Consider the following 18,175-nt stretch of genomic DNA (forward strand, 5'->3'; position numbering starts at 1 on the left):
ATTCTAATGAAGCCTTGAAATTGAAAGAGGGTCTGCGGTCAGATCAATTCACTCAGTATTTTATCAAGAAAATTGTGTTTGTGTTAAATTTTACAAACATCAACAAGAACAGAACAGTTTCTTCTCCACAAGAAAGGGATACATTGTAGGCACTGTAATAGAAATCTCATAGGTCCTGGGAAATGTACAGAGCTTCAATGGCTTGCACATTTTAAGACTCTTCAGAAACCCCTTTAATTGGGCTGGGGATTTAGCCCAGCGACACAAGTGTCTGCTTGGCAAGTGCAAGGTCCTGAGTTCAATTTCTAGTACCAAAAAAAAAGAAAAAAGGAATCTGTTTATACTCTCCAGGGTAGACTTAATATAAAAACCAACACAGGACAAAGTGGGTTCAATGCCCCATACATTAAGCCAGGTGAATTACTGACCTGGAACTCTGATGCTTTCTATTTAAATTTTCTGAAAACTGCCCAGGAATTTGTAGTACCATCAGAATGCATCAAAGATGCTGGGGCAATGCCACAGCAGTTGACTCCTCAGGACCTCAGTTTTAACATTGAAATCCAGATTGTGGGCATTTAAATAGAAGGCATTTATTAACAGATTCAGTGAATTAAAGCCTTCTGTTCAGTGGGTGCTTATATTTTCCATTATTTTAACTTACATTTCTCTACACTTTAGCTTTCCTGATTGCTATGCTGCAGAGTTTGGTGACCTAGAATTAGTACAGGAAAATCAAGGGGGTGTCCCCTTGGAACACTTCATCACCTGTGTTCCAGATGTGAACGTTGCCATTGCTCAGAATGGTGTCAAAGTAGTGAAGTGGATCCATGACAAGCCCCCACCTCCCAACACAGGTAGGTGTTGGGGATTTAGTCTTGAGCTTCTGCAAGACTAATAGGAGCTGTGCTATTTGCCAGTGATGGATGTGCCCTGAGTTGCTAATGTCTGACACTGCTACCTGTGAACAGCACTTTAAATTGTGGCCTTCGGGCTGGGGGTTTAGCTCAGCAGCATAAGCGCCTGCCTTGAAAGCAGGCAGTCGTGAGTTCGATCCCCAGTACCGATAAAAAGGAAAAAGACAAAAAACAATTGTGTCCTTCATACATAAAAACATAAATACATATGTACATATATATTTCCTTCTTTTTGACACCCAGTCCTTTTTCCTTCCACATTCCCCTGCTATGGCAAAAAAGATAAGGATAATCAGGATGTTCTGCCAAGTCAGGGTGCTTAGAGGAAAAATGTTTGTTCAAAAGTTTGCAGCTGAACCTCTCCTTTCTTTTCCCTCAGTCTTAGGGGACTCATGGATTATCTTACCTTTCCTTTCTCTGCTCTGACCCATGCGTTCACATGCCTCTTTCATCTTTTTATAAAGGTTTTCATTTGATTACTTTTTAAAAAAGTAAAATACTTTTTAGGTGTGAGCATTGAGACAATACAATGCCTGTCTTATTTAATTTTAGTTATCGCAGTTTTATAATATTACTGGTCTCCTTTATTTTCTGGGTAACGTGCTCAACTCCACTGAATTAACCTCCTTTTGGACCTCCTAACCAATGGCTATGTATAATTTTGTCCCTATGGCAAAATATGTTCCACATGACCAAGTTGCAAATGGATCTTTGAAGTATAACCACAGAGGACAGGAAAATTCCTCTGTATTTTCACTATAAAAATTGCACTACAACAAACTATGCTTTACTTTGCCTTAATGTTGAGTATAGTGGAGAGATTTGCCAGGCTGTAGATAAGTTGGAGTAGTCATTGATTATTTGAGACTTTAGTGTAGAAGCTAAAATTAAAGCAGCAGTTTTGTTCCCTGCATGTTCATTATTGAACTTCATAGCTGGAAACCACAAAGTTCATTACTCCTTTCAATTGATCAGATCATGTTTGTGTCTTATACATATCCTTTCTTTCTCTAGACTCTTGGCTACTTCGCTCTAAAAGTCCTGTAGGTAACCCCCAGCTGATCCAGTTCAGTAGAGAAGTGATTGACTTACTGAAGAACCAACCATCTTGTGTCATACCAATTAGTAATTTCATCCCAGCTTATCACCATCATTTTGCAAAGCAGTGCCGAGTTTCAGACTATGGATATTCCAAGCTGATTGAATTATTAGAAGCGGTGCCTCATGTGTTGCAGGTAAAAAGTGATAAGGAATTGTTTAAAGTCAGCAGTGTTTCTCCAGTACTTTGTGCCAGACAAAGATACTGTATATCAGATAATAACGTAATTCCTGAGAAACCAGTTCTGAGCAAAACACCCTATAAATGCTCTCCCAAAGTATAAGAGATGTGCACAAGGCAACATCTCAGTTTTCCAAGAAACTACAAATTTCCAATTTAAAGGCACTTCTTTGAGTACTGCAGAGTATTTTCCTGCTTGTCTCAGTTGAGTGCTTCACACTCTATGAATTTTTATTTACTTATCCAAAGTTAATGTAGCTTATACATAAAGCAAGGCACTGAAAATGTCTAGATGAGTTTTATAACTCCATAAACAATAGGTTTGGTCCTGGCTCATTTATTAGTTATTAGCAGAATTATATATGCAAGAGTCATCACACCAGTGAGAATACCCTCTAAATCAAAAAGATTAAAAGAAGTAGATATCAAGAACATTGTACAGTAGCTCAAAACACCTTGCTACACCCCCATAGGAAACAGCAGTAATAAAAATTAGGCAACAAATGAAAGTTTGACTTAAGTCATGCAACAAATGTTAGGGTTGGTGAATTTCATGCCAGCCACCACAGTCATATAATTAACCCAAATTAATAAATTCTAGTATAAAGAATGTTTTAGAGAATTAAAAAATGAGATTAAATTTTAGGTTGTAAAAAGCTTCTGATAAAATAGCAAAAATGAAAATAATCTTAGATATCTGAACACACAAAAGCTAAGGTTCAAACTGGGATTAGATACCTCACTGTGCTTAGCCATAAACATAAAAATTTTACAACAAAAATTTTTACCTGAGAACTGCTAGCAGCAACTTAAAACTCATAGGTCTTGGCAGCTCTTTATATCCACATAGAGGAGTCTGTTCTACAATTGATAAACCCCAATTCACCTCACCACTTCTTGCTAATTCAGCCTATATACTGCCATCTTCAGCAAACCCCTTTATGGAGTTAAAATAAGCACAAGTATATCACATAAAAATGTTAGGACAAGGTGTAGCCATGAAGTGGGAAAAAATGGGCTACATTTTCTTATCAAAAGAATAATTCAATGTAAATCTTTATGAAATTAAAGATCCAAGGAGGATTTAGTAGTAGACTAAGGAGAGCTTAATTGAACCAGGCCATGAAGCACGTACACACTGCTCATCACCCTCCTCAAATATTTAAATTTTTAAGCTCTAAAATCAATACACTGTGAGAGGAGACAACTAACAAGGTAAGCATACTGGAATGTGTGCTTGAAAAACAAAGTATAGCTTAAACCTGGAAGATTTCACTCACCACTTGACCACTTGGAACCTGTTGATTAAATTTACAGAATAAAACATTTATCTGAAAAAGTATAGGAGATAGAACTTTTTTTTTTTTGTGCTATAAGAGGTAGTACTGCAAGGGAAAGATGAAAGAAAATTATTTAATAAACAGTGAAAAACAGCATAGATTATCCCTACTACCTTTTGTGTAATAGATTAACTAGACTAAACTTGATAAAGAGAACTGCAGTCAGTCACCCCAAAACCAAAAGAGCTACTTCCAAACAGCTAACAGAGCAAACTCTTCAGTGTGGCAAAATAGGTTTAGAAATAGAGGTGAAAAGCCAACCGAGTTTGGTGATAGCTGGCTATCCAAATAAGAATTTTAGTTCAGCTTTAAGTTTTTCTAAAATGAAAACTTAAAACCTAATTTAAAGAGGGACAGCTCTTTAAAATAAGGAAGCAATGGATAAACAAAATCACCATAGTTGGCCTAAAAGCAGCCATCAATTAAGAAAGCATTCAAGCTCAAAAGAAAGCCAAAGTCCCAATTTCAATAGACCCATAAAAACCCGTTTAACTGGATTAATCTATACTTATATAGAAGAAATAATGTTAATACTAGTAATAGGAGCTATTTCTCCCTAAACAAGTTTATATCAAATGCACATTTGATTTTTAACAACTTAATAAGACAAAATACACAATTAATTACCTTATTAAAAGTATTGTTAACCCTACACAATTCTCCAGAATTGTCCGTCATTACAGGGGAGCTGCTGTGAACGTTACTGTGCCTACCTATTGGTGGCTTGGGGGAGAGTCAGGGGCTTAACCTTTTTTGTAAGTGAGTTAGAGACTACTAAGTAGGAGTGTAGCGTTGGATGTAATGAAGACTTTGAAGCCTTTGCGTAACTTACAGTGTTGTAATAATTTCTCACTTAAATGAAATGAAAAACGTTAGCTTTTTGTGTCAAACTTAGTTGTCCAGAGTGATAATACACTTTTTATTTTTATAGTTTTGAGATTGAGATTACAGATGTGCACCACCACACCTGGTAGACAGTTGTTCTGCTTGATTGCTCTTTAACAATTATTCTGTGAGTGGTGACAGGAGTGGGATGGTGTGGGAGAGAAAATAAGCATGTGTACATGAGGGCACAAGAAAGTCAGTGTGCCCTAAGGTCTTGGGAGTAAATCAATGTGTTTGTTTCACAGATTCTTGGAATGGGCTCCAAACGTCTGCTGACCCTCACTCACAGAGCCCAGGTGAAGCGCTTTACTCAGGATTTACTGAAACTTCTCAAATCCCAGGCTAGCAAACAAGTCATTGTGAGAGAATTCTCACAGGCTTATCATTGGTGAGTTGACAACTGAAAGTGTAAGCTATTTTAAAACATTTTTCCCCCAAATTTTAAACAGTTCTCTCATTTTCTATTAAGCACTCTTCCAGAAAACTTGTAGTTATGTTAGCAATGATTTTTCTCACTCTTTATCCATTTCTGATGTGAAAACCTAGGTGTTTCTCAAAGGACTGGGATGTCACTGAGTACGGTGTTTGCGAATTGATTGATATCTTATCAGAGATTCCAGACACAACCATCTGCTTGTCCCAACAAGATAAGGACATGGTGATTTGTATCCCCAAAAGAGGTACACTGCTTATAGTCCCTGAGAGAATGTCTTTCTCAGGGGTTATTTGAGATGGGGTCTTACTGTGTTGCACAGGCTGGTGTCAAGTTCCTGAGGTCAAGTAATCCTTCTATCTCATCTTCCAAGAGCTGGGACTGTGGACACATGGCATCACTCTGAGCTCAATGGTTATTATTTTAAATTGTAATATTTTAAGGGATGCATAAAATCTTGCCCAGTTGCCCAAGCTGGCCTCAGGCTTGAGATTCTCCTGCCTCAGTCTCCTGAGTAGCTAGGATTGTAAGTGTGTGCCATTGGGCCTGCCTAGTTTTTTTAGAATTCATTCAAAATGGGAAAAGGTATATTTAGCCTTTTTAGAATGCCCCCTAGAAATAAGGCTCATTTTCAGGGAATGTGTCTTCTAAAGTGAAGCTAGAGCTTGTTTTCCACGTAAGTCTTATTTTGGGGGAAACACAGTACATTTCCCATATGGGTCTCCAGTTGTACATTAGGTTTATTTTTCAGTACTAGAGATTTAACCCAGTGCCTTTGCACTGAGTTACAACTCTCCCATTTTTATTTTTTGGGACAGTCTAACTCAGTTGGTGTGTTGCCCAGGCTGACCTTGAACTTGACATTCTTCTTCAGCCTCTCCAAGTGCTAGAGTTACAGGCTTGTGCTACCAGGCCCAGCTCAGATTATTATTTAAATGCATAGGTCTGTGTGTGTCATGTTCGTATGTACAGGGTTTGGGGATGATGGTCAGAAAAGACTTGTTGCTAGCTTGAAAGATTACTTACTTCCTAGCGTGCTATAATAGTATGATTTCCCAGTGTTTTGCCCTTAACTGCCTGTAAGAGCCACTTGCTGACAAGACAGCATGTGTTTGTTTTGGTTGTACATGTCTGAAAAGCAAAGATGATCGTTTGTAGACTCTGAATTGGACTTAGTACAGTATGGATGTTAAAGATAAATGAGTAGGAAAAGACTGATATTTTGGTTTGTTTCATTTCTAAAGAACGTACTCAGGATGAAATAGAAAGAACAAAACAGTTCTCCAAGGATGTTGTTGATTTGTTACGTCACCAACCCCACTTCCGGATGCCCTTTAATAAATTTATTCCATCTTACCATCACCACTTTGGCCGGCAGTGCAAACTTGCATACTATGGGTTTACCAAACTACTTGAACTTTTTGAAGCCATACCTGATATTTTACAAGTGAGTAAAGAATTCTAATTCTTAAAGTAGTTTTCTAAACAGTATTAAGGGAAAATTTTTTAAAATCATTTCAGGGCCAGTTTTCCTGGGAAGTAGCAAGTTACAAAAGAATAGTTCTATTAGAAAAGTTATGTTGTTGATTTATTAATATTTTTAGCTAAATGTGGGAGAGTTTTTAAAAAATAGTCTTCAAACTTGCCTTAGAGCAGTTATTGAGACAAGAATTAATTAGTTCAATTCTCCCCCCCCCTCCCCCCCCGTCTTTTTGAGACAGGGTCTCTTTATGCAGTTCAGGCTGATCATGTGCTCATTTTGTAGCCCAGGCTTGTCTCATACTTGGAAGGATCCTCCAGCCTCAGCCTCCTGAGTGTTGGGATTACAGGTGTGCACCATCACGCCCAGCATAATTCAGTTTTTTTAAGTTGGATATTCTTTTATTAGCTCCATACTTTTCAAATCCTTTGTGTTGGAGATGGGAGTCATTATATGAGGAAGTATCAGTGGTAAATTGCTAAGCTGTTGCTAAGTAAAACCAGAGACTCTTAAAAAGTTTGTAAGTTTGGGGCTGGGGATTTAGCTCAGCGGCATAAGAACCTGCCTTGCAAGTAGGTGGCCTGGTCGTGAGTTTGATCCCCGATACCGATAAGAAGGAAAAAGACAAAAAAAAAAAGTTTGTAAGTTTGTTTATTCTTACAAAATACACATAGCAAGATTTACCCTTTCTCAGTATACGTTTTAACAGTAAATACATTCATGTTATTGTGCAACCAAACTGCAGAAGTTTCACATCTTGCCAAGCTATACCCATTAAACAACACAAGAGTGAGTTTGAGTTACCTCTTGTATACATTTTAATGACTTTTGTGACTTTTACTTTCATGAACAGTTTGTTAAGTTCGTTTCTTTTTCCTCCTCTTTGTGTGTTTTCCAAGGTATTAGAATGTGGAGAAGAAAAAATTCTTACTTTGACAGAGGTTGAACGATTCAAAGCTCTAGCTGCTCAGTTTGTTAAACTTCTTCGATCCCAAAAAGATAACTGCCTTATGATGGCAGATTTGCTTACAGAATATGCTAGAACTTTTGGTTACACGTTTCGTCTCCAGGACTATGATGTCAGTTCAGTTTCAGCTCTGACACAGAAACTCTGCCATGTTGTAAAGGTAAACTTTCTTTTTCATGGACAAACCTTGTGAGCACAATCCTAATTGAGATGTTTATGTATGCATTAGCATTTCTGTGTTTACATGATATAAAAAATTTTTTGACTAGTATATATTTGCAGTGTGTAATTATTACATTTATTGTGGAGAGTTGGTACATGTATATAACACTTGTTAATTTTTTTGGTTGCTGCCTGTCTTGTCCCTCTCGTCTCCTGCCTTTTGGTCCTTTCCCCGTTTGCAAAAGCTCTATTTTGGTTTTTTTTTTCCTTGGTGTTTTTTTCCATCCCCTTTTCTTTCCCTCATTTCACCTTCCCTCCATCTCTTGTTTACTTCCCATTTGAAAAAGATCTCCCTACTTCATATTATCTTTTATTTTGTGCTCTATTTATATTTTGGGTTTCTCACACAAGAGAAATGATGTGATATTTAAGCTTTTGTGTCTGATTTGTTTCACTTTATATTACAGTCTCAAGGTGCATCCATTTATCTAGGAATGCCAAAGGTTTATTGTTCTTTATGGCACAGTAATACTATATTATGTATAAAGACCACCTTTTGTTTATTAATCCATTGATGAATAGATAGGACACTTCCAAGGCCTGGCTATTAAAAATAGTCCATGTAAATGCATGTATCACTGTAATGATTTCAGCTCTTTTGAGAAGATGTCTAGCTGGGTCAAATGGAATTTCTATTTTAGCTTTTTAAAGAATCTCCATAACTGATTGCCATAGTGGTTGTAGTAGTTCACATTCTCACTGACAATGTAAAAGGGTTCCTTTTTCCCTGTAACCTCGCCAGCATTTGTTATTACTATATTTAATTTCTTGTTGATAGTCATTCACCTCACATTTTATGTATCACTAATGCCTTTTTAGGTAACAGGGAATGATTTGGTTTGGCACTTTAAATTTTTGGTATTCCTTTTTTGTGTTTTATTAATGACTTTGCCAAAGTAGTGCATATTGAAACTGATATCGTTACTTTTCATCACAGGATGTGTGTTCCCAGATATAGCAGTGACTTGTCACTAGTTCAGAGTAGGGAGATTGACTTGAGATTAAAAAGCAGCGTGAAGAAGAGACACAACTGGGAGCTATGTTAAGCATCATTTATTCAGCTGCTTAGCCATAGTGCGTCTGTTCAGCTACTCTTGCGACCCTCGGCCATTGTACACTTGCAGTGTCCCTTAGACCCCTAGCCACTATTGCAGATGGACATTTGAGGCCATCTAGAATACAGGGCCAGGAAAAGAAAGAGGGAATCAGGAAGTGGTGGCATCCCTCTCACAGGTCTGAAAGAATCTGTGAGATCAAGCTCTCACAGGAGACAAGGAGGGAACAGCTGGAAAGTAGGAAGCACCTTGGAGGATGGACATTCAGAGCCAGCAGGAACAGAAGTGACCAGTAGCATTCCATGATACTAGGGGGCAAATCAGATAGGGACTGACCTCACCTTTGGATTAAGCAGGTGAAAACAGTGGTGTCAGGGAGGGGTGGGGGCAGAAACCACACTGGAGTGGACGGAGGGAAGGAGTGAGGCGAGGTGAGAAAATAGCAACAAGTCTTCTCCACATGTTTTCTGCAGTTAGCTGTAAAGGAGAGAAATGGGAAGGCAGTAGCTGGAGACACGGAATGGAGTGAGCAAGTAAGCTTTTGGGCTGTTGGAGGTTTTGGGTTTTGTTTTGCTCTTGAATTGGGGAGACTTGAGTATGTTTGAAAGCCCTTGAGAAGGATCCACTTGAGAAGAAAGGCTCATGGGGTGCCAACCTGAGGAGGCAGGAGGGTAGAGCAGAAGGAGGGATACATTTTGATGAGGGAAAGGTGACAAGTGGGGTGATTATATAAGTAAGGATGATGTTTGTCATAAGGGAAAGGATGTTATATTCCCAGTGAGTGAGATAGTTGCATTACTTAGAGAGAGGACCGAACTCAGGTCGCGAAATTGTGGGCGAAGGTGTGAAGTTGCATGGTGAGTGGGAGCATGGCTTTAGGTCACGGTGCAGAGTACTGTAAACTCACTGACTGTTGGTGCTTGGAGGCTGATGGACACATGAGTCAGGGTGCAACTATATCCGTATATGCCCAGGGAAGCCAGATGAGTGCAGCAAAAAAAGGCATAGGAACAAAGAACTTAAAAGTACTGGCAAGAACAGCAGTGCATAAATGGCCATAGTGCCAGGATAGGTAAGGAAAGAAAAGATGGGGATGTCCTGTGACTTGGGAGGAGATAGAAAGCATCATTGGGTGAGGCTGGGGAATGTTGAGCAGGTGAACCTCCTCTGGTCTCCTATCCTAATGTTGTTTCCTCACATCCTTGCATGCGGGATACTTGGCAGGTTTGAATGAGTTATTTTGGAAGTGGCTAAGGACAAGATCCATAGTGACCTTGGGGATGTGTGTCGGCAGTGAATCTGACCAAAGGATGCCACTGGAGATGAAAGGGTTGAGGGGCTGAAAAGGCTTTGGTGTGGGACAAGTGTCTTGAGTGTTTAATCACCAGGGCGATGGGAGTGGTGAGATCAGGTGAAAAAAAAGGCTCTAAGCCATGAGTGAAGTTGAATGACTGGGAAGTGTGGTGTGTGTAGGAAAGATGAGTAAAGGTGAGAAAGGTCCCAGTGCAAGCCAGGCCGCCCGCAGGAACTCCTGGGCAGCTCCTGGGAAATAACTATAGCCCAAACTTCCTGAGCTGGCTTTGAGATTCTTATGTAGTCAGTCTGGATATGCTCTGAGCATTGACCCTTTTTAAAAGCTCCCTAGGTAATTTTAATGTTGAGTCAGCACTGAGAATCAAGATGTGGATCTAAATAGCAACAAAAGAGCAGGCTTTTGTATCATTTTGTTTTTTTAACCTTGAAGTGCAGTGGGTATCTTAACAAGATGACATGCATTCCTGGATTTGCCTATGCTGGTTGTTTCAGCTGCCTCTGAGCAGAACATATATATAATTCCATGACTATGTTATCTGGAAAGGAGTCTCCTGCCTTGGCTCAGAGTGTACCTCAGAACTAAACAAAGATGAACCAATACTAGTTTGGCTCCCCAAGTGCTGCTCATCTTATTCTTTCTAAGACTTCAACGCCCCAAAGAGGACAAGCACGTGTCTCTAGGCATTCAGACTTGCTTGTGGCAGGAAAGGCGAGTAAAGGAAAAACCAGCTGTAAGAATAGACAGTGGTTTGGCTTACCTAAATGGCGTGTGTGCTGACGTTCTGCCTACATCAGTTTCAGGAAACATCCAATTCACAGACTGTACCCCTCTTCCTAAGGCCTGGTGATCTCAGTCTCTGAATGCTTGTTCTGTTTATGATACTGATCCTTAAATGATGATAGTATCTTCTTTAGAGTTTCCCTTCCAGTGCATTAAATCACTTAAGCTTTGTATCTATATGAAAATCGGAAAGAATGGAGGAGTTAAAAGTGAAAATACCAGCTTTTTCATTACAACTAATAACTATAAAATGCAACCTGGCTTGTGGTCAGAGTGAGCCCTCTACCACTCCCCATCATTGCTTCCCTATCCCATTCCTTCTTTGAGCCCAGCAATCCTTAATTCATGAGTTTAGATCAGTGGTTAGCACTAGCCAATCTGTATCCTTCCTATAGTAGGCAATAGAATAAAAGAATGAATAAAGAAATAAAGAGAACAATAGCAGTTTTTTCTCCATTATTGCCTTGAGAAAGGAGATGGTGTAGATGGAAGTTTTTGGTTATTGACCAACAATTTTTGCTCTTGTCTCATGCAAAATGTTGGTTTGGTAACCCAGAGAAATTCAGTACAGACTCACTTTATTTCAGTTCAACAGAAAAAATTCGTATTTGTTTATCCATTGATCTCATTAACCAAAATGAATTAACTGACTTAGGTAAAATCTAGGTTTTCTCATCTGAGTTCTGAAAAGTTTGTAATTTGATTTTTCTCAGGTTGCAGATATAGAATCTGGCAAACAGATTCAGCTGATCAATCGAAAGTCTCTGCGGTCTCTCACTGCCCAGTTGCTGGTACTGCTGATGTCTTGGGAAGGAACCACCTGTCTTTCTGTGGATGAACTCAAGAGACATTATGAAACTACCCATAGTTCTCCTCTTAACCCCTGTGAATATGGATTCATGACCTTGACTGAACTTCTGAAGAGTCTGCCTTACTTAGTTGAGGTCCGTGAATTAATTGTATCATGTTAAAAGCTGTTGAACTGGGTATTTTTGGATAACCTGTTTGTGTAGATTAGCCCAGCATGTATAGCTGTAAGGGTCCCTAAAGATCTTCATGACCGGTGGGTCATTTCCTGGATGAGCAAACTGAGGCCTAGTGAGATGAAGGAACTCTTCCAGGATGGGTAGTAAAGGCAAGATGAAAACTCTGATGTCCTGATGCTTGGATTCAGGTGCTTTTGTCCTGTATCAGGCTGGGTTTTGTTGGTGTGGCATATCTGAATTAGATGGTGTGAGTGGAGCTCCTCAGCTAAGTCTAGCAGAGGAGGTAAGGGTTAGAAAGCAGTGTCACCTGGCTGTTCTGTTGCCTTTCAGGAATAGCACTAAAAGGTGGAAAGAGTTGTGATAGAATACTAAATCCATTGCTGGGATAGAAAATATAACCTAGAGAAAATGAGTTCCTAAAGAATAAATTATCAAAGATTACCCAAGAAAGTTGAAAACTAGACCAACTGTCACAACAGAGTTTATAAAGATCATTGAATTTCTACCACTAAATAAGGCACCAGGACAAATGGGTTAATGTTTGAATTTTCAGCTAACCCTAAATGAGTAGATGATTCCAGCTTCTTAAGGCCACCAAAAAAAAGTTCAGCACCTTTATGGTACCAAAATAATTTTAGTGCCATAAGCCTGATCTAGTCTCTTTTAAAAAAAACAAAAAGATGCAAACTAAGATATTAACATAAAGTCTAGCAATATAAAAGAATAGTAAACCATTGGTATGTAATTCTGTGATAGACACTTTTAAGATAACAAGACCAACATTTTCTAAACTATTAATTTTGCATTCTGTGAACTCTAGTTGTGGATAATGCTAATGGATGTTGTAGGACTAAACTTTAAATGACCAGCAAAGATAAAGAAATAACTCCTCTCAGAGATTCCAGGGCATATTAAAGACTGAAAGTGGTTATGGTAAAAAACCAAAAATGCACCTTAACTCAAAGGCATAAAAGTTTTGTGTGGTGTTTTGTCTATGTTTTCACACAATGCTAATGTATTCCTGTGTCATAGTGTTTCTTGGAAAACTAATTTGGTAACTGGGCTCAGTAATAACAAGCCTGTAATCACAGCACTCTGGGAGGTTGAGGCAGAAGGATCACAAATGCAGGTCCAATTTGGGCAACAAAGCAAGACCTTGTCTTAAAAATAAAAAGGATTGGGGATGTAGCTCATTTGGAACATCCTGGGTTCAGTGGTCCGTACTGCAAAAATAACTGAACAAGTGAACAAACTAGTTTGGCAGGTGGTGTATAGTGGCCTTAATCCTGCTGTGTGAGAAGTCCACTCCATCTAGGTTAGCTTCTCTGCATCACTGCCTTCTTGGTTTAAGACCACAGCTTTCCTATTCACTGTCTTCCCAAAGCCTACAACATTGGACTTACAGTTGAAGTTTGTTCAAAGCTCCTGACTTTCTGGGAGGAGAACCTGGAATGATCATCCTCTCTGCCCCTTCTCCTCCACCTCAGTTTTAATGCCCATATTCAGACTGACTTTGGTCTTTCACCTGTCAGCCAGAAACCTACACTAGAGAGAACAGGGTTAGCCATTCGTGAGGTATCTAATCCTACTTTTTCTTTTGGACCAGGTTTTTACTAATGATAAGACAGAAGAGTGTGTGAAGCTCACAAGTCTGTATTTATTTGCAAAGAATGTGCGGTCTTTACTTCATACTTACCACTACCAGCAGATTTTCCTCCATGAATTCCCCGTGGCCTATACCAAGTATGTTGGAGAAACACTGCAGCCCAAGACATACGGCTACAATAGTGTGGAGGAGCTCTTGGGAGCGATCCCACAGGTGGGTGTTTTTCTCAGCTTCTTGTGTTCTCCTGAAGAGCCATGGCTAATTCCTGTAAGATGGAAAATAAGCTGCCAAAATAATGAAATGGCTGGCATTTTGAACTGGTTCTTCAAGAACACACTGCATAAGACACATGATTTTAGTGTTTCTCGCTGACTCTGTAAACCTTTTAAGTTCCTGTATCCCAGGTGAGTAAATTTCAGACCCAGCCCTCAGGAAAGTGCTGGGTAGTAGGGAAGTCAGGACAGCTTGAGTGGTCATTAGTCAGTGTGACCCGCACAGTGATAGCTGTGAGCCCCGTGTTCGGTGTGTGCATTGGCATGGTTCACCTCTGGGAGTGGGAAGCTGAGAGGGCCTGTTCAGCAGTTGAGAAGCTGCATGAGATGTCAGAGCATTAAAACCGTTGATAGAGTGGCTGAAGGTGTTCAATGGGATAGAGCATTTGCCTGATCTGGGTGGGGCCTTCCTGTGAAGTAGGAGCCCAGTTTTGAGGGCTCTGCAAACCCAGGTAAGGAGCTGAACTGTGTCGTGAAAACAGCAGGAAGAGCCCAGGTGGCATTTGGAAGGCATGGTGGCTGTTGTCCTTAATAGAAGTGAGGAAAGCAGAGTGGAGCGTGGGGAGTTTGCCTAGGTTCCTGGCCTTTACTGAAGAGCCAGAGGTGTTGATGAAGGGGTCAAAGCAAGTGAAAATGTAGATTGAGGAACCCTAATCCTGAAGTCGCATGCCCAGAGTACTGTCCAACATGCAAAGCTTTTTGAATGCCCCCATGAAGAAACAAGTAGAAAATTCCATACCAGACTTGATGTGACAGGTTACAGTGAAGAGGCGGCAATTAAAAATACTGTTTTAAAGATATATATATAAATATATATATACACACACACACACACACACACACACACATACCTTTGGGCTCTGTATATAAAGTATATGTGAAACAAATGGATTTTATCTTTACTTTTGGGTTTGGTTCCCAGACATCTCATTATATATATACATATATTCCAAAATCTAAAAAAATTAAGAAGTTTGAAACATTTCTAGTCCCAAGAGTTTCAGTAATGAATTCCCAAAGTGTAATGAAATAGAGTAATAAGGACACAGGTGAAGAATACTTTGGAACTCTGTTCTGGGCCTTGGTGACAGATTGAATAGAGAGAACCCTGTCAGCTAAGGGCCACCCTCCACCCTCAGCCTTGCTGAGGAGGTAGAGGAAGGGCCATGAGGTTGGGGACTTTACTCTAAGACAGTGATCTGTAGCTCAGTTTAAGGGATTTGGTCTGGGAAGTCTTTATCTTTTATCTTATATTTATTTTCTGAGGAAAAAAAAAGATTAAGGGTTCTCAAATGAGAACTTTCCTAATTTATATACCCAAAGTGATGTTTGAAAGAAATCTTTTGAAGATTCATGAGACACACTTTCAAAGCTATGTCTCATCATTTGCAACTAGTTGACTTTTTCAAATGGAGATGTTGCTGTCAGTTTCCTCTACTGCTTTTCAAAAAGCTTAAGAAAGAGAACATGAAAATTGTTCTTGGTATTCATTTGGTTTCTAAATTCTAGCATATTTAAAGCAGGTACAGTGGGTCCCACTCTTCCTAAATGCTAGGGTGATTCCCCATCCTTTTCCACTGCTTAACCAGTAGTATGTCTTGTGTGCAGGTGGTCTGGATAAAAGGACATGGTCATAAGAGAATTGTAGTGTTAAAAAATGACATGAAAAGTAAGTAAGCACCTGTCCCTTGCCCCTTGCACAATCACGGTTCTTTCTGACTCTTCTCTCTGACGGGTGTTCCTTGTCCTCTAGGCCGGCTGAGTTCACTCGGTCTCTCCCCCACCAGTCGTGAAAACTACCCTGCAGACAGTGAGCAAATCCTGGAGGTGCCTGAATTGCACATGGCCTCAGAACCCCAGCTTGGAGCAGGTAATAGTGTTATGAGAGGAAAGGCAAATGAAGCAAAACTTATGAAATTATCAGAGTGGGGACTGTATGGAGAAAGTGATGACAGCAAGCCATTTCGTTAGTCAGTCATTGCTTTTCCAAAGCAGTTTTGTGTTTAATGCATAACACAGAAGAAACTGAACTGTATCTGATTCTGTTGCTTAATTAACTGGTTTAAGTCCCCTATAATGATAATATCCCAATTCAGGTTGTTTGAAAGTATCTGACACTTGCTAAAACGATAACTCAAGACTTTTGCAGTAAAGAAGAATGCTCAGTTCCAAATACAGTGAGGGCAAGTGGGGATTTAGTGCCAAGGAGCAGAGTAAAGGGTTCAGTGGGTAGAAAAATCACTAAAGGACACAGCAGAGGTTGCAGGATCTTGCTGATTTGGCCTACCAGGATTCTGCTAAAGACAGGCAAGGATTAAGATATATCAAAGGTTGGGAATGAGGAGTTTGGTCAGATATCAAAGTAGGGAAGTTACAAAACCAATTCACAGTATTCTTACTAGAACTAAACTTGTCAAGGATGGGATCGACAAGACAGAAGATTAAGGGCAGGGCTAGTTGAGGAAACTCAGAGTTTAGTCAGGGAATGTCTTTGTCAGAGGACTTTCCCAGAAAACTCTTGATATCAGTGCAGTAGTATTTCTCAAAATAACATTGACTCACAAGATTCTGTGTAGAGTCATCTCTCATAGATAGAAATGAACCCTTGAATTTATGTTTTTACAAAGGATGTTGAACCTATTGTTATGGGTAAGATTCTTATTGTCGAAGTTTTCTGCAGTTGGTAGAAACATTACATTGTGTTTGGAGGAAAACTTGGTTGTGCAGTTTTTTCTGTGCTAAAGCATCTACTGTAAGTCATTTCTTAACACTATTCATATAACCTTCAGCAGGAGTTCCTCCATTCTACCTGCTGAGGAATTGAAATGATAGGAGTCAGTCGTCAGCTAAGAAATGACAGAACCAGGATCTAAGTCCTCTAATTCGAGCTTTTGCTCACTTAACTACTCTGTCACCTCTCAAGGTTTTCCCTTTTCCCTCTGTAGAAGCTATGGCAAAGCCCTTTTTGCTGGGTGGGATCTCTTGAGGGATTGTTGCTGGGAACACAGATATTCAGGAGATGAATGGCTTGTGGCATTTGTTAACCTAGTGTCTTCCTGATAATTTTTTTTAAGCCTTCAGTACTTGCTGACATGTTTAGTTAAGACTGAGGAAAGCTCAGGTACAGACTGGTGTTCTGTGGTAGACCACAACCTACTTTCTCTGTAAAGGTTCTAGTGAAATGGATCAAGAGCTTCTCCGCCTGGCCAGCAGTTCCCCTGTTGACCTGCTGTGTGCGCCTGTCCCTTCATGCCTGCCGTCCCCTCAGCTGAGACCAGATCCTGTTATCCTGCAGTCCACTGATCTAATTCAGTTTGAGGAACGCCCTCAAGAGCCATCTGGTAGGTTGCACTGCTTGAGGGGGCTTTCTTTGTGGATTAAAATAAGTAAGAACCATGATGCCAGTGTATTAAATGTTGGGGGGAGATAAAGAGAATTGGGGGCTTTCTTTCCTCATCAGGGTACCCACCAAATAGGATTTACAACCCAAGATTGCTTGAGGAGCATCAAACAAGGGAACAGAGGTAGTCTGAAGGGTCACATAATGTCACTGGGCTATGGAAGAGTCCAAAAAGGAGGATGGGAAATTCCTCCGGACCTCTGGTCCCCCACCCTTTTCAGAGGTTCCGCCTGGGGGGGCTGATGTAGTTTTCTGTCTGGGCTCTGAGGCCTTGCTCTAGTCACTCTGTGGTGGGGGCTGAAGGGATGCTGGGTTTTCGAAAGTATGTATAGAGCAAGGCATCTGAGGCCTGAGCCCTGGACATTGCCCAATGAACTAAGAATAGAGAGGAAGCTGTCCTTGTCAAGTCCCAGCTGAGTGCCAGCATTGGACAAGGCACATTAGCCTCTCTCACCAGTTGCTAGCTCCATGCTCAAGCCTAACAGGGCATGATCACTGTGACACTGACTGGACACTACAGGGAGTGGAGTAACTAAGGCACAGCTTGCACCATAACTAGAGACCCAGCTGCCCACAGGTCGTTCAGGTAGGACATGGCAGACCCAGGATTTAAATCTAGCAGCTCGTTCCTTCCTTCAGTGTCACCTGCCCTCCTGCAAAGAGGCCCCTGCTCTGCAGAGAACTTTCCCTTTTTTTTCCCATACCTTGGAAGCTGGCTCCTCCTCATCTGCTGGGAGTATTGAAGATAGCCTGTGTTTCTAGGGAGCACCTATTGCTACTGTGCTGGCTCTTACTATCCTTAGTCTTCTTAAACACTATTTGGTACTGTTGACCAATTAGAGGTTTAAATTAGAGGTGGGGGAACATAAAGTGGCCCGAGAAGCTGCAGCTGTTTAAATTGGGGGAGGGGGGTGAGATTCACAGTGTGTTCCTCTGAAATGTGTACCTGGCATTGATGGTAGATCAGTAGTAACTTTTCTGTGAGGTTGTAGCTTTTATACATTTAGTATACATAAGCTCAGCCATTTGCAGGTGACACGGGAGGGAAAACATTTGAACGGTATGGGCTGTCTGTCCACAGTATCCTCAGGAGCTGTAGGTTCTGCTCTCCTTTCTGTCACTCGGTCTTGTATGTGCTTTTGGCAGTGGGTGCCTCTTACTACTCACAGTGCAATCTGAGGTATAATGCATAAATAATACATCCTTCTCAAGTAACAAGGCCTTGAGTGTACAGCAGG

At 40.4% G+C, this 18,175-nt stretch overlaps 1 protein-coding gene across 6 annotated transcripts in view; it reads left to right on the forward strand.

Moving 5' to 3' along the window:
- Marf1 (meiosis regulator and mRNA stability factor 1) overlaps positions 1–18,175 on the forward strand; it is a 47,018-nt gene that overhangs the window by 25,227 nt on the left and 3,616 nt on the right. For 5 of the 6 annotated variants that reach the window (XM_013141809.3, XM_013141810.3, XM_013141811.3 and 2 more), the window contains exons 16-26: positions 682–857; positions 1,932–2,152; positions 4,667–4,809; positions 4,968–5,101; positions 6,099–6,301; positions 7,234–7,461; positions 11,387–11,617; positions 13,266–13,478; positions 15,146–15,206; positions 15,291–15,407; positions 16,708–16,878. In XM_013141809.3, the coding sequence (XP_012997263.2) occupies positions 682–857; positions 1,932–2,152; positions 4,667–4,809; positions 4,968–5,101; positions 6,099–6,301; positions 7,234–7,461; positions 11,387–11,617; positions 13,266–13,478; positions 15,146–15,206; positions 15,291–15,407; positions 16,708–16,878 (1,898 nt within the window). Of the gene's footprint in view, positions 1–681; positions 858–1,931; positions 2,153–4,666; positions 4,810–4,967; positions 5,102–6,098; positions 6,302–7,233; positions 7,462–11,386; positions 11,618–13,265; positions 13,479–15,145; positions 15,207–15,290; positions 15,408–16,707; positions 16,879–18,175 lie in introns of those variants that run through there. The other variant, XM_063226627.1, reaches the window with a different exon arrangement.

This window comes from Cavia porcellus, unplaced genomic scaffold (assembly GCF_034190915.1).
Source record: "Cavia porcellus strain 051 isolate PalLab524CR breed Dunkin Hartley unplaced genomic scaffold, mCavPor4.1 scaffold_16, whole genome shotgun sequence".
Taxonomy (NCBI): Eukaryota; Metazoa; Chordata; class Mammalia; order Rodentia; family Caviidae; genus Cavia; species Cavia porcellus.